General features: G+C 42.0%; 1 protein-coding gene across 1 annotated transcript; it reads right to left on the bottom strand.

Annotated features, from left to right (window-relative positions):
- Positions 1-19,813: 19,813 nt before the first annotated feature.
- ID2 (inhibitor of DNA binding 2) lies at positions 19,814-22,098 on the bottom strand. The gene is made up of 3 exons (XM_054197183.1): positions 21,666-22,098; positions 21,325-21,389; positions 19,814-20,645 (listed from the first exon to the last, which is right to left on the bottom strand). Exons 1-2 carry the CDS (start codon positions 22,014-22,016, stop codon positions 21,333-21,335), a joined length of 408 nt encoding a protein of 135 aa, XP_054053158.1. The 5' UTR covers positions 22,017-22,098; the 3' UTR covers positions 19,814-20,645; positions 21,325-21,332.
- Between the last annotated feature and the right edge of the window lie 4,332 nt (positions 22,099-26,430).

The raw sequence follows: 26,430 nt of genomic DNA, 5'->3' as shown, positions 1-26,430 counted from the left end.
AGACTTATTTCTGGTACTCATCACTTTCCAGAACTCTTGTAATGATAGTTTATGTATCCACTATAATTTTGGATGACTGAACACTGCAAGAACTTGAAACCATGACTTCTTTGCCCAACTGAATCTGAAGAGCAGAGTTTGGCGTGTCCTCTTGTTCTGATGCCTGCGTATGTTTGCATGGTAGGTTGAAAATAAATCGGTTTTGAAAGGAAAAATTGGATGCAAGTAACATTCCAGGATTTATGTGAGACTCTTGTGGCTATTTGCCAGCTTTTTCCAGGGTTGCAGTTTATGAGGAAGGGGGAGAGGGAAATTCTTACATCCCACTTGTAAAACTTGCAACAAAATAATGATCTAGTAAAATTCTGGGATATTCTGTTAAAAGGTTTCCATTTTGTGCCTGTCCTGCTCAGTCTGGGATATCTGATCACCCTGAATGACTTTGCCCATGCAGAATATATACGTGGTGTAAGTTTTCAGTTCTTAGCTTTCTTAAGTTTTCTTTTCAAATAGCATTAATTTTTTTTTTCTTCTTTTATTTTTTCTTTATATAATCTTTTGTGAAACTTTCCTGGGACACATTTAGCATAGATTTATACAGTATGCTGAAAAGAGGTGGTTTCTTCTGTAGCCTGGGGTTCAGCTGTTTGCTTCTGTCCACAGAATCCTCAAAGCCTGTCTTTTACCTTTGCAGCTCTCAGGGGAAGCTTTCTGGACTTCACGGTAAGAATATGGGAAGTTCTTTGTATGGCCACGAGACCCACAGGGAGAAGATCCCAATAGCATCTGTTATCCATAGTCCAGCATGTTGCACCCCATGGCCTTGATGCTAGATAACTTTATCACCTCTGGCAGGTTTATTTAATTTTCTAAATACATTGCTAAGAAATACGTTGCCAAAGAAAATAATACCTGGGTAGTTGAGGTCTCTTAATTGAAAGCCACAGTTGAGGTAAACTAGAAGTGTTAATACCCAGTAGTGAATTTTCAGACATGTGAGAGAAATACAACATGCTAATTAGTGTAAGATAAAGCCTGCTGTTAGGATTTGGGGTTTTTTTTCTATGCCAAATAATAACTGTAGTGGGGAAAACTTGGAGCAAAATTCAAATTCCAGTTAAGCAGAGAAGACTGGAAAGACTGTGCTAACCTTACAGGCTGTTTTTTGTTAGCCTTGTGCATTATATTTTCTGGATTTTGATTATTAAGGCCCATTTCATCAGCATAAGGGCAGGGTGGGGATGGTTTTACTTAAAATCCTTCTCCATGGGAATATGGAACAGTTTCATGAGTTTGACATGTTCTCAGATTTCTGAATATCAACAAAAAGGAGAAAAAAATAGGGAAGTGGGTAGTCAAAAATTTTAATAATATAAAGTATAAATAATATCAAACCATGTTTCCAACAGAATGAAAATTTTCTAAAGACTACCTGGCACATGGAGACCTATCAAACAGTGTTAAAAAGATTATTTAACTATTTAATATCCAGATAACTTTTTCATTAAAGACATCTATCATGCAAGCTGAGTATGCAACGAGTTCTGCCCTTTGGTTAACAAACGTGGAAGCAGGTTATAGATGCCAAAATGCAATTTAAAGCTGATGAAAAGCTGAATTATTTTTTTTTGCTGTAGTGTTTCTTGTTTTATTTCATTGATGTTATGCTTAGGTTGCTTATGATTGCTTTATTAAAGTCTTCACGTGGAATTCTCTAATAGGGACATGTATCGATTGCAGCTTAGCACAGCTTCTGGCACTGTAATGATTCAGTTCTTTTTGTGGTAAAACATAAGACTAGTGGTAGAGGAGGTTTACTTCTTCTATCGAGCTTTAAGTCTAACATTTATATTTTAATTTGTGGGTCTGACTCCTGTGGTGCACTTAGTATTTTAGTTAAGTTTTGGTTTAGAAATTTATGCCCCGTCTTCCAGAAGGACTCGGAGCTACAGGTTTTTCAGCAATGTTTTCTCAGTCTTAAGTGACTGTAGTTCCTTATGAGACTGATACTCTCAACACCAAATGTTTGGGCCTTAAATAGTATTTAAAAATGTTCTTTTTTCCCCAAAGCATGTTTTGTTATGATAGTGACACTAGATAAACTTCTAAAAGAAATGCTGTTGGCTAATTCCCTTCTCTTAGTTTATCATATCTTAGGGTCACCTTCTTCTGAAGAGGAAGGAAAAAAAAACCCTTGGAATAGTTTAGAACAACATGATCTTTTGGAGGGGAAAAAAAACATAGGTGAGAGATTGTGTGAGATTTTACGTAACAAAAGGTTGTATTTGACAGTTAATATGTATTTCTTTTAAAGGTGGGATTCTAGTAACAAGGCAATACTTTTTGTTACCCAAGTTCTTGGTGTTGCCACTACATAGTGCAGGGTACAGGGTTCTTTCATGTTTCAGGTCTCCTTTCTGAGTACTGGCATCACGCATCCTTGTTGCTTCTCACAGAAGTAAGGTGGATTGCAGAATTATCTTTGTAAGCAAACCAGAGTGTCCCTATGCCCTTACTTCAGTACAATGTGTTTATTATTTATGAAAGAGAAGGGGAGGAGAGGAATAATAGTGGTGTGTTATGAGATTTTATTTGTGTCCAGGATTTCTCATGACAGAAAAGAAAAGAGCAAAGTTTGAGTGGTTTGTGTGTGTCTCTGGAACCTAGAAATAAAAACTCAGGCATAAAATGCTGACTGTGGGGAACAGTAAAACTAAAATGGAAATTTTGTGATGCCTTACTGCCTTTCCTTGCTAATTAAACTACAGGGAAGCAATCAGCAGAGATTTAACTTTTTTGGTTTTTAATATTTCTCTCTTCTGAAATAACGTGATAGTTTGTGCTTGGCTAAAGGCAATACATATTTTTGAATCCGTTTACATATTGCAGCACCTTCAAATCTTTCTGAATGCGTCATAGTACTTTTGAGAGGCGACAAAATTTTACTAACCTCATTTTGGATAACAGAAGCAAATCCTTTTCTACCTCAGCAATGGTAGAATAAAGAATGATACATATTTTCTGGGAGAGTCAAGAATTGAATCCTAAGCTTTCATCTGCCGGTGAAATTGGGCTTCTATTGCTATCAGAGGCCCCCTTTATTTTATGTTCATTTAAACCATGAGAAGTCCTGAAATCTAAACTGAAGATTACTCTTAATTTAGCTTTCTGTTATCACTCAGTGTTTTTGTTTTCCATCCTCTTTATGTTTCCTATTTGACCGTAAACCTTGCAGCGTGTTTATGGTCCTCTCCTTTTGGCAAAAAGTGGAGATTCTAACTTGGAATGTCTGTGGCACGTCAGTCGTTTGGTATATTTGCTTTCCCTTGTTCTTCCTGGACATGCCTGTGTCCTATCTTGTCCCCAGTCACCATGTTCAGTGCCCGAGTACATCGTGTAGAATACTTGGAACTGTTCCAGTTCTGCCTCACCACCTGACTGGTAGTTGGGGCTCTGGTTGCTGACAGTGTAACTTACCTTCTCTTCAGGTTTTTCATCATAACCTCAGAACTGCTACACGGCAATTTTTCCCACTTCAGCAATGGCAGAAAATGCCGTCCTATTGCAGTGGTGGTTTTTGCTTGGATGGGGGTTTTTTGTTTGGTGGGGTTTTTTTACCCTAGGAAGGTTTTACCACCTAGGTTCTACAATCAATTTTTTCCTCACTACTTTTAAGATACATTTTATCCAATATCTTTGTTGTGGTCAGTAATGAACATATCTAAAAGAAAGTGCACTGGTTTATATCTGCCAATGGAAAGAACCTTCACATTTTATTTAGTGGGGGGAAAAAATCTGCTTCTTGGTTTCCTTACAACTATTCCTGATAAATAATTAGGCAGTGCTTGCTCATAAGATAAGTGCAGCTGTCAGCTTATCTGCTTTGTAAGTAGTCTGTTAAGATTCTAGAAGAACTTTAGGGCTGCACTCAGGAAGGCTTAATTTTCCTCATGGACCTTTTTAAGTTAATGTTTGCTGCAGGTCCAAATGGCACTGCAAATAATGTAATATACTGGACATTTTAGCTCTTGCTTTGAAGTAATCTTAAGACAGACAAACTTTAAAGACTTATGTTTGTGATTGCTGATCTAGTGTGCCAGAATTTATGAAGTTCTACATTTGTTTAAAGACTCCTTTGGTGTTCAGGTATTTCTGCTCTGAAATATAAAAAGAAATCTTGATTTTTTTTCATTTTCTATAACAGACAAATTCTCAAACCATAAGCCTATTTAACCTCAGGACATATTTACATCTTTGGAATATAAAGGAGGGTTTAGAGGTTTTGTTCTTCCTGGATGCCTTCTGGTCTTAATTTTCAACATTATCTTTTCAGTAGCTCCTTTCAAGGTGTGACGAGGAACCATGAATAATTTCCTCTGTTTTCACCATCTGTGCTACCTTCTGCCTCTCTTCCATCTCATGATAGACTAGCTCAGCTTCATCAGATCTTTTTATATGCTAATATGAACCAGAATCTTTAATTTCGTAGTCCATGGCTACAGTGCTCAATAATTATCTGGGTTTTTTTTGTCCCACAGTCTTCACATCAGCTTTCAGGCCTCTCTGTACAGTAATTTCTTTAACACCTGGTAGGTTCTTTGCAGTACTGGGACCCATAGAACTCATTTTTCTGCATTTACAGTACACACACTTTACTTCCAAGCAGAAAGTACAATGGTGATTCATCCTAGATTTGCAAGAGAAGGCATTTATGCTTAAAATTTAAATTCAGGAGAGTAGTCCCACTTCTGTTTATTTTCCAGTATAGGAAGGGGACTGTTATTTTATTCTCACCCCTGAAAATATTTTGACTTTCAGAAAAAAAAGGCAAGTTACTTTTATTTGGACTAGTTGTCTTTTAGCAAAGACCTGACAGTGATGATAGCTCATCTGAGATGGACCTACTTTGCCTGAATGACTAGCTTCTAAAACCGTAAGACCAGTTTGCTCAGGTTCTATAAACTACTTTTTGGTTCTTCAATTTTTTTTTCACTTAAGGGACAGTAGATTAAAAGAAATAAATCAGCTGTACTTAAATAGCCCCTGGAGTTCAAAGGAGAGTGAGGAGGGAAGAAAGCTATTAAGAGTTGTTTCTCTTCAGGATTCATTTCAGGCTGTGAAAAGTTGGATAAAATAGTTGGACAATCATCTAGAACCTGGAATTTCATCCTCCTACTATGATGAGCTCCTTTCTAGTCTTTCTGTAATACCTGGAAAAACAACAATAGGGCTTTTTTGTTTTGATTTTTTTTTCTTTTTTTTATATCTGTCAGTACCTGGTTTGATGTCTAGCTGTGAACTGTGTAATCCAATGGCATACTTCTAGAAGGTGAGAAATCCCTGACTATGGTAGTGAAACTCAGCCACTTTATGCAAAAAGGTGTCTCTTTATACATATTTGCATTACAGGACCATAACATTTCACTTCTCGGAGACATGCTCAGTCTGAAGAGGAGGAAATTCTGCTCGTCAGTATCTTAAAACTTATGTCTGAAACACATTCTGGGCATTTCTCTTTCACATCCAGAGGTGACATGTTGAAGTGACAACTGACAACACCAAAGCGATGTGATGTATCAATGTATAGTGTGGTACAAGGTCTGCTCCTCAGTCAGGTAGTCCTTGGTTTTGATATGTTAAGCACCATATTCATCTGCCTGTTCCTCTCCTGAGTGCTTTAAATGTGTGGTGGATGACTTGAGTCATGATTAGGAACAGAATCCTAATTTCTCTATCCTGATTTCCTGTGTGTATGTATACATATCCTAATATATTTCAATACATACTTGTTGTCTTTAATGTAAGAAGCAGAGCTTTCTGTTCCTAAGGTGTCCTTAACCTTAATTCCGGTCCAATATGTTCTCAGGTTTATGATCAGAAATTCAAGTATACACATTTCTGGGATTTCTTATATCGCATTGTCAGAATTTTTCGCTCTGTCAGTAACAAGTCTCAAAATAACTTCTCTTTCTGATCTCTGATTGGATGAGAAATTCTTTACCTATCCTAGTCCACTCAACCTTCCTGTTTCAATGTGAATACTGGATGTCTGACAGAGTACTGATGTATCTACGCTGTGGGAGAGATCTATATCAAGAACATAAAGGGCTCTATGAGGGAGTTATCTATGAAACCTTCTGTGTGTTCGCTCTCTTGGCTGAAGGTCCAGTCTTTGGACTTTCTATTGGAGCTAAAGAAGCTCTGCCATCCCATAGTTTGCTCCACATTCACTTGGCAAAGTTATCTTGGTGCACCAGCCCCACATTCAACGTTCTCAAAGGTTCTCTAGGCTTAATTAAGTTGTTTGCAGTGTGGAAGACCAACGGGAACAAAGTGTGTAATGATCAGGACTAGGATTGCAAGAGAGAACCTCAGTGGAGTTTACAACATTGCCGTTCATGATTACATTTCTTTTCAGGTTGTAACATTGTTCAGGAGAGCAGGTGAAATCCACGCTTAAGGCGTTCTCTGCCACTTCCGGTTTTTTGGATGAAGTGTCCATGAAGTCCTATAGCTTCCCTTCTCCCCAAGTGATTCTGTTTTAACTAGGGAATGTCATTTTCATGTAGCCTCCAATACCTAGGCCATTCTTCCATGACCGGAAGCCAACAGACTATGAGCTGATAAGAGTTATGCCATCACACAGGTGTCCAAGAGTTAACACTAAGCTTGTAAAATTGATCTCTCAGTCTTAGTGTGAGGACTTGGACACCCCTTTCCAGGTCACAGAGAGTAATGCATGGAGGTGTTTAAATACACGTATGAAAATGGAGAAAAAAACCCCAAACAACCTATTAATAGGTTACGCTGAAGGGTAAGTCTTTCTGGAAATTACGGAATTCTGTAGTGGAGCCAGGGCTGAGATGACACAGCACCTTTATCTTAAGCGTGAACTGTGGATGTGGCGTGAACACATGCCATGGACAGAGCAAAGGTTGAAAATTCTTAACTGCCTGAGCACATGTGCAGTTACAATATAAGTATGTAAATGAACACCACTTCTAAGAAAGTAATTCACTGCTAAAGAAAAGAGATTTCAGAAAAATATTACTGAAGTAAATCATTAAATCTTCCAAATTGATGCTCTGTAGCACTGAAATTGATGCAATTCAGATACCTTAGAATTATTTGGATTTAAAAATACTCTTAAGAAAACATAACCAAAATGCATTCACATTTAGCTATTGTGAGGTTTTCTGTTTAATGCTCTCTGAAGAAAACCAGGCAGAAACAGAAAAATAATTAAAGATAAGTTCATAGAATCATCATAGAATCATAGAATCTTCATGGTTGGAAAGGACCTTTGAGATCATCGAGTCCAACCATACACACACCAAAAAACCCCTACAACCTCTGCCACTGGAGCATGCCCTGAAGTGGGAAAAGTCTACACATTTCTTAAATACCTCTAGGGATGATGACTCAACCACCTCCCTGGGCAGGCTGTTCCAGTGCCTGAACACACTTTCAGTAAAGGAATTCTTCCTAATATCTAACCTAAACCTCCCCTGCCACAGCTTCAGACCATTTCCTCTGGTCCTGTCATTATTCACTTGGGAGAAGAGGCCAACACCCACCTCTCTCCAACCTCCTTTCAGGTAATTGTAGAGGGCAATGAGGTCTCCCCTCAGCCTCCTCTTCTCCAAGCTAAACATGCCCAGCTCCCTCAGCCTCTCCTCAGGTGACCTGGTCTCCAGACCCCTCACCAGCCTGGTAGCTCTCCTCTGGACACGCTCTAGCACTTCAATGTCCCTCTTGTACAGAGGGGCCCAGAACTGAACACAGCACTCGAGGTGAGGCCTCACCAGTGCCGACTACAGAGGCACCATCACTTCCCTGCTCCTGCTGGCCACGCTATTCCTGATACAAGCCAGGATGCTGTTGGCCTTCTTGGCCACCTGGGCACCCTGCTGGCTCATGTTAAGCTGGTCGTCCACCAGCACCCCCAGGTCCTTTTCCTCCATATAAATGTTTGGCTTGTTTAAGAACAGCGCCAGGGGGTTACTTTTGAATACAATTTCTTTTCTCCAGTTATCTTACAAAGCTGAACTATGCAGGTAATTGTGTAATCCTAAGAAATTAATAATTAGTGAAAAAAGAAAACTTCTGAGATCAGAAACAGGAGGTTCTGACCACTTAGACCTGTCCAGCGTAACAACAGGGTTGGTTTTTTTTGTCTAGATAGTAATTTAAGCGTATTTGTTTTTCTTTCAATGACTGGCTCAGGTCAGTATGGTCTAGCTCTGCTTCCTGTCGAACCTAAGGATCCAGTAAAAACAATCTGTAAACAGTGATTGGTTTTCTTGGAAAAAAAGTAGAGACAGCTGTATGATGGATACATAGCTATTAGAAGACAGGACAGGACTACCCGGAACCATACTTAAGGGAAAAAGGGAGGGCCTGGGGAATTCCAAGTCATCTTTACTTTGATATCTGCAAGAACTTTATTCATCAAGCTTTTATTACTCATCAGGTGTTTAAACATCAACGATGAAAGTCAAGATGGAGTTTTCAGGAATTATCAAATTGTTCTAATTTCCTCCTTTGGCTGAGTAACTGGCCTGCAGAAGATGGATACAGCAGATGTGATATATTTGACTTTAGTAAGACTTTTATCATCAAAACTTAAGCAAATCATGCAACGAAGTGAAGGACTGCTTGAAAAGGTAGACTTGGATTGATTTTCAATTATCTCAAGTCAAAGTAGGGTCACACGGGGGTCCATTTTTATTCAGTATTTTTATTACCAACCTTATCGATGGAATTCCAAAGTTTACTCTTGTCTGAACCTGCCTTATGCCAAAGGAGAGAATTGCTTGATACATAGAGGACTGTAAATTAACACAATGTCATTCAGTCAAGGCAAGTATGAAGTACTGCACTTAGGAAACTGAAATCAAATACACAAATATAAAATGGAGTATAACCCACTGAAATACCACAGAAGACAACGGGGTTTTAGCATAACTAGTAAGCCAATACTAAACTAAGGAGATAAGTGATACTATTGAAGGTAGACAGAAGAAAAGAGAAAAGGGGGATATTAATAGGAGTGTCATACAGTCCAGGAGAGGTACGTCCTGCTGCTGAAGGTGTACTGTGTCCAGTCCAGACCTGAGCACCTTTAATAAGCAACTGGAGGAGAATGGCAAAAACCTTTAGAAAACATGGCTTAAAGGTAAGTAATACCGAAAGAGTTGGATTGGTTGAGTTTAAAAAAAGGAAGGCTGAATGCATATAATCTCTTGATATGTAAGGTATTGTTACAGAAAGATTATAAGAAGGTCCATCAGTGGAGGACAAAGTAATCGGCTTCTAATTTGTGGTGGAAAAAGACAATATTCTGAAAAGAAAAGCTTTCTAATAAATTAGTATCAATGTTACCTAGGAAAGTTGTGGAATTTCATTCACTGGGAGTGCTTGAGAGAAATAGAAGTGAGCGAGAAGACTCATAAAATGACCTCCTGCTACTCTGGGTTGTGCACTTTTTTGGTTTTACAAAGCAAAATGCACAGAAATTTGTTTCAAGCAGCAGCTGTCACTGCTTTCACCACCGATAAGACTCCCAAAGGAAAAACAGCATGTGTCAAACCATTTTCCTGGGAAATTCACTGATGGAGTAGGCCTGGGTGTAAATATCCGTGAAAGAGCAAGAGTTGCAGAATTCTCCCTCAGAAGGGCAGAAATAGAAGTTCAAATGCAAAAGATCACACTTTGAATCTATACTGTGAAATAGAAAGTGCCAGGGGACACAAAGCTGGTTGGAGGCAAAGGGTCAGTGGCAACAATGACAGGGGAACCCCCTGACCGTTCCAGTTGTGTGGGATACAGTGGTTGCCAGCTCAAACAGAGGAGCAAACCAGTGTATTTTACCTATCGGATTAATAGCTTCTTGTTCGTGGCCCTGCTGGCCAGGCTTCTAGTCACAAGTGTGATTCCTGTATTTTGCACGGTGACCTTACACCAGCCTATCTTCATGTTGGGTTTTTGCTTCTGTGTTACGATGTTATTGACATTGATATTTAAATGTATGCATCTTGGAAGAATACAGGTAGAATGGTTTGGTGTTTACTTTTTAACTTTTTAAGGAATTTTGCACTTCGGTGCCCTGTCCTTCCTTTGTCACAGTGTCATTCAGACTCTTGTTCTGTTTCTCTTCACTGTTAACATTATGTTGTTTGCTTCCTCAAAGGGTCTGCTGAATTTAAATCATCTTTATACTATTATAGGATGGTAAGAGAGAGAAAGTGTATCTAACATGCTTGTTTAAGTGAAATGCAATCTACACAAAATCACGTTACCTGATCTTCGTCCAGGCCTGAAGAACTGGCTTTTCCTTCGGGAGAGATGTGTGGGTGCCCAGTGCTTATGCTTTCTCCCTGGCTCTTTTTCACTTAGTAACATAAGCAAAACTAGGGCTTGACTCTACATTAACACTTCCAACAGGGTACAGACCATTCTTTGGCCTATTGTGATGGAATCTCTCCTATTAGATACTGATACCCTCTCTTTAAAACATAATACTAAAAGCAGTGGCTGTTCCTGAGGGCTTCTATGCCATGTAACTCCCAAGTCGTGACTGGCAATTGTTTGAGCGTGTGGCAGGTACAATTTCACATGATAAATGACCAATTTTAATGCCCAAGAATTGTTTAGTATTAGAAGGCAGCCCAGTATCATACTGTTTTGGACATGCTGGTCCATAAGAATTACTGAGAGAGAACTAAATTTCCCATTTTTACAGGTGCATGGAAACATGGAGGAGTGGAATGACTTGCCAAGGTCACATATAAAGTCTGTGAGAAACTGGTGCTAAGAGCTGTGTCTCGTAACTCCCAATTCAAAGTCTTAACCATGAGATAGTTACTTTCCCCTACATCAGTGAAGCCCTGTTTCATCACCTTCAACACCTGATAAATTGCTTGTTTGAGCTGCTTGAACACCAGAACTTTGAAGGGAAAGGTAAGAAGTGTTTGTAGCGTTTAAGTGTTTTCATGGACACCTTAAAGCATTCACCAACTTTATAGGCATCAAATGAAATGGACTTTCTTTCCTGACTTGTAAATAAGCGCTTAAGAAATGTGTGGAAGCCATCAGTTGATCAAAAAACTTAAAAATACATTTCAGAAATATTACGGAGACTAGGAGATAGTAAACTAGTACTTTTTAAACTTGAAATTGATTACATTTATGAAGCTTTTTCTTTTTTCTCCAGGAAACTGAAGAACGTCTATAAATGCCTGCTCAGTGAAATACTCAGTTACTTGGAGGCATCTCGATCTGAAGGTCTCTTTGCAAATGTTCTTCCGTTGAGACCTTTTTCTGTTATGACTCACATCAAATTGCCACACAGTTACCTTACATTTACCTTTAGGTCCTACATTTCAGTTTGACAGTGTCTCAAAGATACCAGTAATTGATTATGTGAGGCAATAGTTCCAAGTATACCTCCACTGGAGCCCTGCAGCACTTGCTTTTTGGGTATGTCTGTACTGTACTGCGGTGGCATTAGGTCGGGTCACGGCTGAACCGTCTGTCTGAAGCATCAAGAGCAGTCGGGTCACAAAGATTTAGATGCCAGTACAGCTTTGTATATTTTCCACGGCGCTCTCCTCCATGGAAGTCTGTACTGGACAATCTTCTCTGGTGTTGGTACCCAACCTAACAGGATGAAAGCTTCCTTAGGCTCATCTTCACATACCGCAGTCAGGCTTCCCAGTTGTACTGCAGATGAATGCTTTTTCAGGTTTGTAAAAGTGCTACATCTTCCCATCCACTCCCTCTCTAACCTTTGGGTTGCTGCATGAGTTAACGCCCTCCAAAATGGCATGTGTAGAGTTGTTTTTCCTTTGTAAATCTGAAAATTGTCTATCAAAGGAAACTACTGTTACTGTTTCTTAGTGAATGACTTTCATTGGCAAATGTGATTGATAGAGAAATTTAGATCACAGAACTCTTTGGTTTAGTGTCACTCCTCTCTTCCTCTCTTGTCATTTACTGAACTCTGCTCATCGTGTCTGTTATTTTTCATATAATAGTAGTCCTTTTTATCTTTTGCTGCATATAGATCTGAAGGAAAAATGCCCACTTCTTGCTCCTTATGTAAACAATATTAAAAAATAATCTTCTGATTACTTATTTATTTACACATTTATTAGTAAACCCCTGAAATCATATATGAGGTCATGGATGTTATAAATACATGTGATTTCATCAGAAATAACAGTATTAGATGAACCTGAGTATGAAATCTAAAAAAATAAGTTGTCAAAGTTGACCTACTACTTGTCCCCTCCCTGTTTTAAGTGAATTACATGCATCCTATGATAATATTTTGTTGTTACAGTATGCTTGGCAGGAATTGAGTTCCTGAGGACGATTCATTCATAATCTTCATAGCAAATGAACCTGCAAATGTAAGTTTTTAAGAAATGCTTTTACAGGTAACTATTTTATTTTTCTTTTAAAAAATGTTAAATTTGTTGAATTATGGCAGGCATAAGAATCAATGGCTAATATCCCAATTTATCTTCCATAGGTTATGTAGTGTGAATAACCTACAAAATGGGAAAAAAAATAATCATTGACATTCTGTTTAAGGTTCAAGGCCAGCTGGAACTAGAATTTTATATTTGTGGATACTTTGGAATCACAGTAGGTTTTTTTAGCTCTTCGTTAAAACGCTTCGGTGAGGCTGGAGGGTAGATGTGTCTGTCCCCTTCCTTAGTTCACAGGACAAGTTTTCCATACCTTTGTTCTAATGTCTCTGATTCTTTTCCTGTGGAATTTGTGACCGCACTCACTTTCTGCATTGTAAGAACATTTTCTTCTGTTCTGCCTCTTTCTTACCTGGACAGTTCTTCTGTGTCTCACTCGTTGTACTTTCCGCTTTTTCATTACCTGTGATTCTTTGCATAAAACCTGCTTTTTCTCCCTTCCCCTGGCAGAATTACAGTGATTTTAATGGCAGGGGATGGGGTGGGGGGGGTGGGTGGGTGGGGGGGTAACGGACGGGACATGGATGGTTGGGTGGATGGGACGACACACAATATCTCTCATTCTTTCTGTCTTCTTTACCCACCTTGTCTCATTCTTCCACTTCTAGTCACATTTCCATTGTTTTGCGACAGGTTGTTCCCACTTCACATTTTCCAGTGGAACACCAATAAATCTTAAAGCACTTGCCTCATTTTCTCACTCTCATGCCTGACTTCTGAGTTTCTTTTTCCATTTAAAAAATTTCAGTGATTTTTAGGCTCATAACTCACAAATCTGCTTTCCTCCAGGTCTGTCATAGTCTACGGATATGTTTCTGCCTTTGGATATCTCTCTATAAGTGCTTCCTTTCTCCTGGCAAGTCCTCTTCGTCCACCGTTTTTTTGGACAATATTGCTGACCTCAGAGTCCCCTAAAATAGTAATAAAAATAATAGTAAGTATTCAAAGCTGCCAAAAAGTAACATACCATTCAATGTTTGTGACAATCTGGTTCAGATTTTCAGATTATGAGAATTTTCATCATGCTGTCAATAAACTGCTAATTGCATGTTGGATGTGGTATGTACATAACATACACAGTTCTAATGTAAATATTTATATACATAAATATATGTATATATTACAAAGGTCCAAACTTGTAAACAATTAATGTTCTTTTTCCTCTAAGCAGGGCATTTTTTATAAATTAGAATTTGATTGGAGGGATAGAAAGATCCTTATTGTAGGTGCATGAATCAAAGTAATTCAGTCAAAAAGTTCAATCTCCAAGGAACTCTTAAAATTTTTGAATGACTGAAGAAGCAGATTTACAGTGGAATTCAGAAATTTAATTTTATAGGTACTATGAAGTTTTAATACTTACAGGATGAGGTCCAACCAACACTTCCAGTTTTTTCCTGTAAGAGTGGCAAGAGCAGCGATGGGATAATCTGAGCAAATTGGGAATCAATAAGGATTAGTAAACAGCACGTGTAGCACCTCACTTCATATCTCTTGGGTGAAAACATCAATGTGCAGTAAAACAGCTTTTTTAACAAAAGCTAGACTGAGTTTATAGATTTGGTATATATTGTACTCAGCGTTATAACTGTTGTATTATTTGAAAAGTACTAATGAAAGGTTTACTTAATGTGTTTTACACAAACCTTTTAATTAAAAAAATCAAGCCTCTAGCAGTGGCACAGTTTTTTCAAATACTTACAATCAGAAATACAGAAGCACAAGTGAGATACTTTTCCAAGAAGTTGTGAAATGCAGCTTAACCATTTTTTTCTGAAATAACCTTACTAACTTTATTCCTATGTATTAACTCATGTTGCAAATTAATCTGAACTTAAAAAAACATTTACATGATCATATTCTTGGTCTCTTTCTGCATAATCTTGCTCTGGAAGCAGATCTCTCCTACCCTTAACAGACTGAAGATGAGTATCTTCTGTCATCTTCCGCATCTCTTGTAGTTAACCTCCTATATAACAATATCCATGAGTAACATTTTCTCCCATTTCCAATGAGCCAAGTCTCTGTGCCTTTCCGGTACTGTTACAAGTTTATGTCTTTTCTAGACTGCATTAATATGTTACGTCTGGGCATGAAGCTACTGGTCTGAATATGGCAGAAATCTCAGCACCAGTGTCCACTGTGAGCACAAGCTCTCCTGTGTTCTCTGCTCTCTACATTGGTTTTCAGTAGACCGTAGAGTTAACCGCATTCCTTCTCTTTGAGTACTGCACAAATTTCTAGAAGACCATGTAGATGTTGTGGGTGAGCATGAGGTTTACAGAAAATATGGCTCAAGGACGCTTCCAGAGGTTGTCTAATGCATTGCATTTCCCTGGGCTGCTGGTATCAGACATAGCTAAACCAGATCAGTTCTGTGGGACATAAGAAACTTCCTGCTCGGGTGAGATGGTCGGTCTGGGCAGGAGGCTGGGTGCTCTACTCCAGCTGAAAGAAACTTCCCTAAGACTGAAAACACAACTCAAATTTCAACCTCAGTGCTTCTTTAAGGCAAGATATTGATCTTGCCCAGTGTAATATGCAGGAGATACTCAGCCTTACATTATCTCTGTCCTCCCCTTTTCTTTCTGCCGTCTCTCTCCCCCTTCAGAGCACTGCCCCTCTTCTCCGGATGAGGAAAAAATAAGATGACAGGTATAACTCAGCTAGGATAGTCAAGTTCTGTATTGACAAACAGTACAACAAAGTGAATCTACATGCCAAAACTATCAGGAAGGTTGTTCTCAGAGAACATGAGTTGCTGAGAGTACATGAAGGGGGTATCACCTAATGCTGGTCTTATGCTGGTCTTATGCTCTTCCCTAGGCATGGCTACTGCAGCTCTCAGACAGGGGGCTCCACGAGGTGGGCTTCATGGAGGCAATGCTGCTGGCCCTGTGTCTGCTTGAATGCAAGACAGTACGTATCAAAATAATTTGTTCTCGTCCAAATGAAAGAGAAATTCAGCAGGTTTACAGTCCAGTTATGGTTTTTTTTTTTTTTTTAAAAAAAAAAGAGCTTTGTGTGAGCTTTTGAAGTTCTGCCATCACTAGTGAAGCTTAAGAGCTGGCTCAAGCTCTTAGTTTTAAGTAGAAATACCTGATCTATTCATAAAACTGTTCGCCACAGACATGGTGTAATTTGTGGGGATACTTACTTGCCAAAAAGAGTATGTTGTTATAATTTCCAGTAATGTAGTTTAATTGTCTCAAATCTGGATAGGTCCTGTAACTTCATATAATGTAGTATTATCTATCCATTTATCACATTCTTGTGAGGACAGACAGCAAGTAAAGGGCTGTCTTCTAGGGCAGCTAGCAGCTCTATGTCCACTGCAGGACTTTCTGTGCAATTCATTTTTCTCAGTCTGGCCCTCCTTAACAATCTTTGCCCCTTGTCCCCTCATTTTTAATGTTTTTTTTCAAGGCAAGCAACCAACTGAAATATGGATTCCTCTCAGTTACCATGATTGACTCCAAAAGTAATTGCATTTGTTTGTTTCCTCTTTTATTTCCTCCTTCGATTTACTTTAGCAAGTGGCTCACACAATCAGTGACTATTGCTGTGCAATATAAGCTTTGTTTTATTTGAAATAGTGTTTGCATTTGGCTCTTATACTTTAGAATTATGATAACTTAGATGGCTGTTCTAGAGAGGAAAATGGTAATGCGGATAAAACAAATTGGATTTCAAAGATCAAACATTTTCATTTCCCTGTAGAATCAGCAAATACTGATCCTTTTGCAAAACAGTAGCTTTAAAGAGTACATTTGTGAAAACCTTTTTCTGAACAAAATTCAATACCAGCGTTCATGTAGTTTGCTCTATCTTTTGTCCTGCGACAGTTGCCTTCTGTTATCCCTTTTCCTTACAGCTTCCAGTAAAAGCTGTGTAAATCATTTCTTGTTGCATGTAAGGAAGCAAGGACAGTGGGAAACAGTAAGAGATGCTTACTCACAAATACGATAATTCTCATTAGTAAATTATTTTATCTTTTCCATATTGCATGAATTGATCCAGAGTGTGAACTGTTGTATAGGAGAGTCCTTAACACATACAAGATTGTTTAGAGAACATGTTTTACTTTCCAGAGTCAAATACAAGCTAGTTCTAATCAAATGGTGCTTTTCCTATACCAGTACAAGCAACATATTTGTTATTTTAATGCAACAATTTCTTCAGATGTTTACAAACTGCTTTACTTGCTAGGAGTCAAATTCCCAGCTAGCAGAGCTGAATTAGCTAGAACATCATTATGCAATTATAAAATGTGGGTTTAAATATTCCACAGAAAACCTGTGCTGTGATGATTGTTCATAAAATGTAAAGAATCGAGCGATTTTACCCTTTTACCCCGTCTTTGCTTTGCAGGCAGGCAGGCGAGCGGCGGCTGCTGTCCCGGCCGGGGCCGGCGGGTGGCAGTGGCCATCCATCCATCCATCCATCCTTCCATCCATCCTCCCACGCTGCCCTGGCCCCGCCGAGGAGGAAGCTCAGAGGTACCGGCTGTGTTACCTTGGCGGGAGCGTTCTCCGTAATATTTTTGTCAAAATACCGACACTGGTTCTTTAAGTGGCTTATGAATATTTTTGGTGCAAGAGGCACAATGCTGTTTTCCCAGGAGAGATTACACAAAACCCAGAGGCCTGCTCTCTGCGTTTCCCTCACCTGGTGATGCACTGGAGGGGCTCCCACCGCCCATGTGCGTGAGACGGGCGATTTCTGAACTGCTGTAACGCGTATCACCAGCAGTGAATTACCTGCTTTATAATACAAAGGTGTTCCCTGAAAATCCAAACGAGACGTTTCAGTGCATGTTCATGGCTTGGGCAGGTCCATGTGTTGTCAAGAGCTACACACAAGCAAAGCCAGGTTTGGAAACCTCTATTCTAGAGGGGAGAGTCCTCTTCAAGCTCTTGTTGGATCCTTTTTTGTTTTGTTTTTGGTTTGGTTTTTTTTTTCCCCCATGGAGAATTGTCTGTAGGTGTATTTGCAACTTTCATGCATGGTCTACTTGAAAAGATTTTACAGCGTTTAAATGTGTTGCCGAAACTATTTTGCTGTCATGTAGCTGAGTATGGGTGCTCTCCATCGACTGTGTTCTGCTCGTTAGTTAACGGGACTGTTGGCAGCAGCTGTGTTCAGAGACAGAGTTACATGGGCCAGGGAAAGTGGTGGAAATTTCACAAATTTTTCTAATGTATTCTGGAGAGACAATGACGATGCTATAGAATAAAGGAATCCCACATCTTCAAGAAAATGGCAAGAATTAATGTTAAGGCTTTGGGCACTCAGCTTTGACCTTGCTGTTTATCTTTGAATGACAGAATCTTAAGAACAAAGCCAAAGAGAGGATCTCTAAGCGGAGGACCTACCTTAAGCCCCTAGTTCTGATCATAGGAATGCATTGTCGAGACGATGAATTAGTTAATCCTGAAAGAGGAGAAATTTTTTCCTTTCTTAATTTACATTTTTAAAAACATGTTTGTTTGTTTTCCTGCTCGGCTCCCCACGCCTTGTAAATTGTGAATTTCTCTCTTGGCTATGCATGATAAGGAAATTGGTTTCATTCTACAAGTGTGTTAATCATCCTGTAGCTTAAAAATATCAAAGTGCAAATGCCTTAGTTTCTAAAGGGGTCTAAAGAAAAGCATTCTAATTACAATGCTCTGACTGTTGTGACTCTTTAATTTCATAAACTGAACCGTGGGTCTAAAGTGACGCTTACTGTGGTCTCACCCTAAAATGAACAATAGGGTGAAAAATTAGTTTTGGGGGAGAAATTGGGTGGCGATTGCGTTAGATTGTTACTGGTTTGGAAAGACGGAGACCTTAATACACTGATTAAACCCTCGGATCTGCTACTATTCAGAGTTAGGTACAAAATACACGAAAAGGAGTATTTTCAGGACTGAAGCGTGCCGATTTGCGGCGATGAAATATTTTACTGCTGGGCCGGCCGTCAGGGTTAAACGTTCATTGCACGGAGCTGGAAGGAGCCGCGCTCCCCGGGCGTGGAGACAGTAGCCAGGCTTGGCCACAGGAGGCACAGCCAGCGTGTGCTGCCTGGAGACATCCCCTTAATCTCCGCTGGGCTGGGGGGGGCACGGAGAGAAGCAGTAGATCAGCTCTGTCCCGTGTCTGGGTGCCCCCCCCGCCTCTCCCCGTCCCAGCTCTTGCTAACCCTTCTTGTCTTCTGAGGGCATTGATCCTCTGAGCGGGTGCGCTCCTGCTCGGGCAGGGCAGCTTCTGCATTAAGAGATCAGGGCTTTCTCCCTGCCTACGTGAAATGGATTTGGCGTCAAGGGCAAGGAAAGGCAGCGGCTGCTGCCCCAGAGCACCACCACCCACCTGGCCGCTGGTGGCCGCAGGTGAGGCTCTGAGAGTCCCCAGCGCCCAGAAACCCGAAATATGCTCCCTCCGGCCCAAAGGCGCAGTGCCTGCCAAAGCGCTGTACTTAGCCCAAGCAGCAGTGAGGTTTCCTTCGTTCCTAGCGCAAGGGATTCTCAATTCATACGGACTCAAAACTTAACTTCCCATTTTAAGGCAAGTTTATAGATGAGCTTAAATTAGACTGTCATCTGATAAGGTATAGTTCCCGCATCCCCTGTCTTATGACAGCTAAACAGAGCTAACGAACAGTGATAGTTCTAGTGGATTCACAGGGTACAGTAAGTGTCCTGTGAATAGCAAGGGACGGTACATCTGAGGGCAAGAGAGAGAAGAAATAAACTGTTACTGGCTTTCAGGAATTCAGACTCCGATTTCAAACTTAATTTAATTCTTATGGAGAAAGAGTCCCTTTAGGAGCAGCCAAAGTTTAATCAGTAACACAACAGCGATTTAGCTCAATTCTCAGTATCTTAGTCATACGCAGAAGCTGCTGCAACTGATTAGAAACCCCATTTCATTGAAATATTGCATGGAAGCATGAAAATTCCAGTGTGGAAAGGCAACAGTCACTTCATCATTCTAGATCCCATGTTAACGCATCACCAACTCCAACATTCAAAGCCTTTTTAGAGAAATTTAATAGTTGGGGGACTAATCACCACCCACAACCCTTAATTCCGAGTGATTATTCTAAACACAAATTAACAGATCTGGGCCATTACTACTGAGAACTGAATCATCCATAGGGGTGGGAGGGAAAAAGAAAAAAAAAAAAGGCAGCAGCACTCCCTGAGACTGTCTCAGGATTAACTGCTTTTGTTTATGTTTCCAAACACTTTGTCAATAGTATGCCCCTGCAATAAATCACTTTTCTTGTTCCTTTCACACTGTTCACAGAGGCAGGTCATTTAGAAGTTTAGAATATACACTCAAATAAGATTTTCCGAGTTACAAGAATTATTATTCACTCCAGGTAATTTTATTCTTTATATTCTCTACATATTTGAATTTTTTACTCGGTAAAGTCATAACAGAAAGTATTTAAAAAAGAAACCACCACACAACACAAATCACAGCCAGCAAATAGTTGGTCCCCAAAGAATAAAGCAAGCAAGCAGTTCAATAAACACACTTGATTTATTTTGTATCAAAAGGGTTAAGTTTACAACTAAACTTTTATGAAAAGTTTAGCATGATTAAGTACATCATTACACTTTTTGCAGAAATGTAAATTTCTGCCACTATACAAGAAAACTCTAATTAAAGAGTTCACAAGGTTTCACTCATATATATATTTATATATAAATATATACACAGCATTCAGTCCTAGGTTTGTGTCAAAAAGGTAATTTCTGACCACAGACTTTCCTAAAAAACTGAACACTGGATCCTTCTGGTACTCACGCTCCACCTTTGGAAAAAAAAGGCAAAGTCTGCTTTAAAATGGGCAACTCCTTGTGAGATTTTGTTTCGCTCCCCACGTTGGGAATAGTATATAAAGGAAGCCTTCCAACTAGGGAAAGGGTATTTAAGAGTCTCTTCATAAATAACTAGGTTCAGTCCAAGTTGAAGAATGGGGTGGGGATAAAGATCAATCTTGATTTTTTTTTCTTCTTTATTAATTTTAAAAGGTCCTTTTAATTAAGATGTGGATTTTCCCCTCCAGATACAGCTGAAAAATAAATTCAGCACCTCAAAACAAGATCCTGTAGACATTTTCTTGTGCAAAAAAAAAAAATCTCATCAGTGGAACACCTGCAAGAGATTGAAAAGAGGCATATTTAGGAGAATGCTAACAGGGCAGAGATCCGGACAGACTGGCGCCAGAGAGGAAGCCACAGTTTGAACATTTAACCAAACACTCAGAGATTGGGCAAACCCTGGCGTCCAGATGCAACACATACACGCTCACACACTCGCTCTCAAGAGCGCAAATTGAACATTAAAATAACATACACTCAAGGGAAAGGGTAGAAAGAGGATTCTCAGTCCAATCTCTACTTAGATCTCTGCAAATGCAATGTTCGGAGGCGCCAGTCTGCCTCTTACAGCAATTACTTGATTAAAAGCAGTCACTTATTTAACTGATAGCGCAGACAATCCCACATCACAGAATTTACGGAATTATGCCAAGATTCCCAACTTAATCAGTCACTTTGGCCCAGGAAGTTGAGACTCCAGGAACAGATAACGAGAGAACTCGCATTAAGCAGCGAGTAGTATCAGTGCAGCCCGTGCTGCTTAATGAACCTTAGCAAGAAATTACAGTTTGGACTGCAAGGCTCAGTTATTAGTCTTAATTCCTTACCGATTATAATAAAAGCATCTCCTAATCAACTTTTAGGACCGATTTTCAGGAATAACCATCACGCCTCCCGTGGGAGGCACTTTTTTCCCCCCCCTGAAGTTTGGAAATAAGATGCGCTGCACTCACCGTGTGATTCAGCCACAAAGTGCTTTGCTGTCGCCTGACACGAGCTCTGAGGGGAACTCGGACGCCTGCGAGGAGAAAACACCACACAAGGTAAGGGGGGGTAGGAGAAAAAAAACCCAAACCAAAGCCAAACTGCTCGGGATCACGAAGCCCTTCATCCGCGGGGACAGTGGCCGCGTCGCCCACCCCCATCCCTTGGGTGACCAGCGCGGATAGTGGCCGTGTCGCCCATAGCCCCGTCCCCTCGGTGGCCACCACGCTCTGCGTTAGAGACACTTCCAACACCGACTTGAACTCCCCGATCGAGGTCGGAGGGAGGCGCGGGGGACCAAGGCGCTTACCTGTAGGGAGAGGATGCTGATGTCTGTGTTGAGTGTGGTGAGAGGAGTCCTGGAGGATGGGTTTTGCCCGGGTCTCTGATGGTGGAGACTGACGATGCTGGGGTGCGAGTCCAAGGCGATCTGCAGGTCCAGGATGTAGTCGATAACGTGCTGCAGGATTTCCATCTTGCTCACTTTCTTGTTCTGCGGGATGCTGGGCACCAGCTCCTTCAGCTTGGAGTAGCAGTCGTTCATGTTGTACAGCAGGCTCATGGGGTCGTCCACCGGGGTTTTGCTGCGGGAGATGCCCAGGTTGTGCTCCGAGAGGCCGCCGTTTTTCCTGACGGACCGCACCGGGCTGAAGGCTTTCATGTTGGAAGGCGGGACGGAGAGAAGCCGGGGCTGAGGGGAAGCCTGCGGAGCGCTACCCTCCCTCTCTCCGCGCTGCCGGACCTCGCACTGAGGCGAGGGCAGCCGCGCCGCCTCCTTTTATAACCCCGCCGCCGCCGAGCCCAGCCCGCGCTCGCTGCCATTGGCCAGCGCGGGGCCCTTCCGCCCGGAGAGCCAATCGCGGGGGAGCGGGGGGCGTGGCCGCGCCGCACAGCTGAGGGAGTAAATAGTGGGCGGCCGGGCGCGCTGTTTTTTTGGGGTGAAACAACGTAAAAACGGGGTTCGGGGCGGGGCGCGGCGCCCGGGGCGCGGGAGGGGGGGGCGCCCCCGGACGGGGTCGTCCCCCTCCGCCTCCCGCGCCCCGGGCGCCGCGCCCCGCCCCGCTCCCGGGACTGCGCGGCGCCAGCCCCGTGACATCAGCCCCTCGCCGCCGCTCCCCCCGCGCCGCCCGGGCCCGGCGGCGCCGCTGAGGCGGCTGCCATGGCGACCGGGGCTGCGCCCGCGGCGGCGGCGGGCCCAGGCCAGGCCAGGCTTCCCCCTCCCGGGCGCACCTGCGAGCGGGAAAAAGTGTGTGGGGGGGGCGGCTCCTGGTGGCGGGGAGAACCGGGGGGTGCGGGGGGGGTTGTCCCCGGTGGGCCTTCGCGGCCGCTGATCCCCCCCCCCGCCTCCATCGGGGACCGGCAAGTCCTGCCCCGCGCTTCTAATGAAATGTTATTTATCTAAAAACATCTCGTAATGATGGAAAATGGGTTTAATTGCCGCGGATTTAACTCATCAAACCAGCCTTTTTTTTTTTTTTTTTTAAATCTGTTAAAATTGGCCCGTTTTCAAGTCGTTGACACCGTCCCACCTACTCAAGCCGGGGTGTCCGCACACGAGGAGTTTTCAGGTGAAATATCTCGCTAAACCCCAGTCCCTTTTTTTTTTTTTGTTTGCCTCACGCTTCCAATTCATTCAAAGAAAGAAGTTTTAGAACTTTTTAGGGTTTGTCTTCCCCCCCCCCCCGCCTTTTTGAGCGGGAGGGAGAGGGAGTAACGCACAGCAAAAAATATTTAGTTACAAACTTCTGCGAAAGACACCGGTCTGTAACAGCATTTTCTACTTTCACAAAGGATTTTTCCTGTTACTTTTGTTCCGGTCACAAAATTAAAAAAAAAAAAAACGCGAAAGAAAAAAAAAAAAGAAAAAGAAAAAAAAAACTTGGGGGGGAGAGATAAGGTCTGGAAAACAATCTGGAATTGCCAGGCTGTTGGTGGGAGCTCTGCGGGGCTGGCGTCAGGAAGTCTGCGCCGCCTTCTATTACTGTTGATCCAGCTTTGTGCAGCTGCACTCAGTACAATTAGCTTGTAGAAACAATCCTGCTGTAGGCAGCCTCTTCCCTTCAAAGTGCTTTTCTATACTGATCCCCTCACATCATGATGCTGGAAATCAAGTCACAAGCCGACCACTGTTTGGCCAACATCATCTGTGGGAATTCATTAACCTCCATCCCAGAGATGCAACAAGAGATTGTTTGTCCAGAACTAAACTTACAGCTTAATATGATGTAGCCCATACAGGAAAAAACCTGTGTCCCCATTTCTTTTTTTTCCTTTTTTTTTTTTTTGTGTCCATAACAAGAAACACATTGTGCAGCTTTTTCTCTCTCTCTTTTTTTATTTTTTTTTTTTTCTTTAGGGGGTGGGGAATGTAGCTGAAACCAGGCGAGAGCCGGCTCCTGCTAAAACTTTGCCATCAAACTGTTTTTTTGGTTCATCGGGCTGCAGTTTCCATAGAAGCAACTTATCCCCGCGCTCATCTTGTTGGGTGCACTTTGCAAGCTCATTTCCCGTCTGAGTTTGCTCTGCTGCTCTCAGATGCTGCAGCTGACACATTTCCTCCCCGTGCACTTTGCACCCACCTCATCCTTGCCCAGATGCTCGGGGCTGATTGTGCCTAAAAGGGGGTTTCATCGCACTCTGCAGCTGCCTTGGGGGAAGGGATTTTTATTTAATTTTATTTCCACTTTCCCCAGGCACTTCAGTGCTCAGCGCCGTGCCATCCCAGCAGCGGGCCCTCTGTGTCTCCCTTGTCCCCAGCGCTCACAGGGACGCGGCTGTGGCCACAAGCCCACCGCCACGCGCCTGTCGCGTGCTGCTGTGCGTGAACGCTGCCGGTGACTCGGCCCGGTCCAGATGGAGTTGCCGGTGGGACACCGCTGCTGTGCACCACCGGCTGGGAAGCGGGTCCCTGGCACGTCCCATCTGCGTGGGCAGCCCCGGAGCAGCAGCGGGGTGACATCTCCCTGCTCCCCGGGGGCATTTGGGAACTGCTGGGAGCTTGCGTCCTGCTTCCCGGCACCCCCGTGCTGCCCGTGGCAGGGCTCTTCACGTCGTCCCCACTGGCAGCACCTCTCAGGGCTGGCATCACCGCTCCCCCACGCTTCCAGCTACCTCCCTCGGGCATGGGGATGCAGGGCACGTTGCTTCCGCCCACCCCATCTTCACGGATGCACCTTCTCTGAGTTCCATTTCCAAACTCCCTTCTTTTCTGGGCTGTATTTGCAAATGCCATGGATCTGCCGACTGTACGATCTCTCTTCCTCTCCCCCCACTATGCTTTTGAATAACATTGCTTTTGTCTGGTATCATTCCCTTCATCCTCACTTCTAAACATCCCTCGTCTGCTGCTGTTATATTCCCAAGCCGTGTGTCGTTGGAGGCTTGGGAAGTATTGTAATGAAGTGTACATATTTTCTCATTTTTCCTAGACATCTGCTTTTTGGCCAGAAGTGTTGGACTCTAGGATGGACAAGGCTTTGCTCTGATTCAGTTTTGACACACTTATTGTTTTATGATGACGCTCTCAAACTCTGCTTTTCTGCAGGAATGCCTTTTACTCAAACTGTATTTTCTAGCACCACCCTGCAAAGAGGGGTGTTTTGACATGAGTTGTGTGGTTTTGGCTGAACGTTTATATCAAGTCCAAATTCAGACACTTAAATTCTAATGTTTTCTTCTGTTTTGTAGGGTTTCTAATTTCTGTAAGTAGGACCAGTGTCCTGAAGGCATTTCTGTGTAAACTGCCACCTGCAAAAGGCTGTTGCTCACCTGGTGCTACTTGAAGAACACTGCCGTGAAATCGTTCTGAAAGCAGCATCTCTCTGGAATAGTAAGTGTTGCCAGTGTGAGGTGTATTAAATCCACGTATTCACTCTTACTTCTTTACTCAAGTGCAAATACCTTTCTTTTCTTTTCTTTTTTTTTTTTAATCTTTAACTATGGGATAATTTTTACTAATGTAATGTCTGTTTTAATTAGGTTAGGTAGCACATCTGCTAGAAGTGCTTGTAGTGAACCAGTTAGGTGGCTCTCTAACTTATGTGGTTGTGCTAAATTCTGGGATCAAACAAGTTCCCTTCTTAGCGCATGGCTTATGTAGCAGATGGTTTTCATCTACCATAGCTTTTCTAGTGATACCTTTAAATTAGTATAGGTCGAAAATGTTGCAAATTTTGCACTCCCCAACAATTCTCTGGAAAATCCATTTAGAATAGAAAAGAGAGAGGGGCCAGGCAGGAGGTTAGTGACAGTACCTCGCATACGGTAAGGAATAAACCAAGGAACAAAAAGTGAGCTTGTTCTTTCTTTTATTAGTTACCTGGCTGGCTGGTCCAGCTCCCTTTGGCCTAACTTTGATTTTTAGGTAGAGGGCTGTGGGAATATGATCGCAAAATGCTTGGTTTAATTCCGCTGGAAAAAGGAAGAATTGGGAATTGGACTGGTGGGAAAAGGTTTTGAAAATCTGTTCCAGGTATGGTGTTAAACACCCCCTCCCCCTTCAAATTGTAAAATTATGATCGTTTCAAGTATAGATGTGTTTGTATAGTATGGTCTGTATGTTTGTTCTTGCTCAGTAATAATGTTTCATGAACAGAGAGGAGAAACAGAGTCTGTACTGCAACTGTCATCTAAATGTTGGTGAATCTCTAATTCACCCTCATCTATAATCTCGCCTGTTCACTTCAGGCAGAAAACCTCACTTACGTGACAGAAAGCCTTCTCGTACTGAGTGGGCAGTACTCTCTAGTGCTTTACCAAAGCTATTGTTATCAGTTATGTTAGGACAGGACCCACAGAGCTCTCGGTCCCTTTTAACTAATGCATAGAGCAAAATTTTCTGTGGTCTGTAGAGCCTAATTCCACTCAGGGTTTGGATACTGGAAATGCAATTTAGCAAAATGCGTGCAGCACATCCCAAGTGCGAGTGCACCCTCATAAGTCCTGTGGAACCGCACGAGTTCCAGTCAAGTTTCACAAGCTTTTAAAACTTTGCTTCTTTATAGGCCCAGGTTGAGCGTTATCTAGGTTAAGCTGACTTTCTTAGTGACTGTCGCCTGCATAAACCCACCTGGGAA

This window comes from Rissa tridactyla, chromosome 3 (assembly GCF_028500815.1).
Source record: "Rissa tridactyla isolate bRisTri1 chromosome 3, bRisTri1.patW.cur.20221130, whole genome shotgun sequence".
Taxonomy (NCBI): Eukaryota; Metazoa; Chordata; class Aves; order Charadriiformes; family Laridae; genus Rissa; species Rissa tridactyla.
This window is presented reverse-complemented; position numbering and strand designations above follow the sequence as displayed.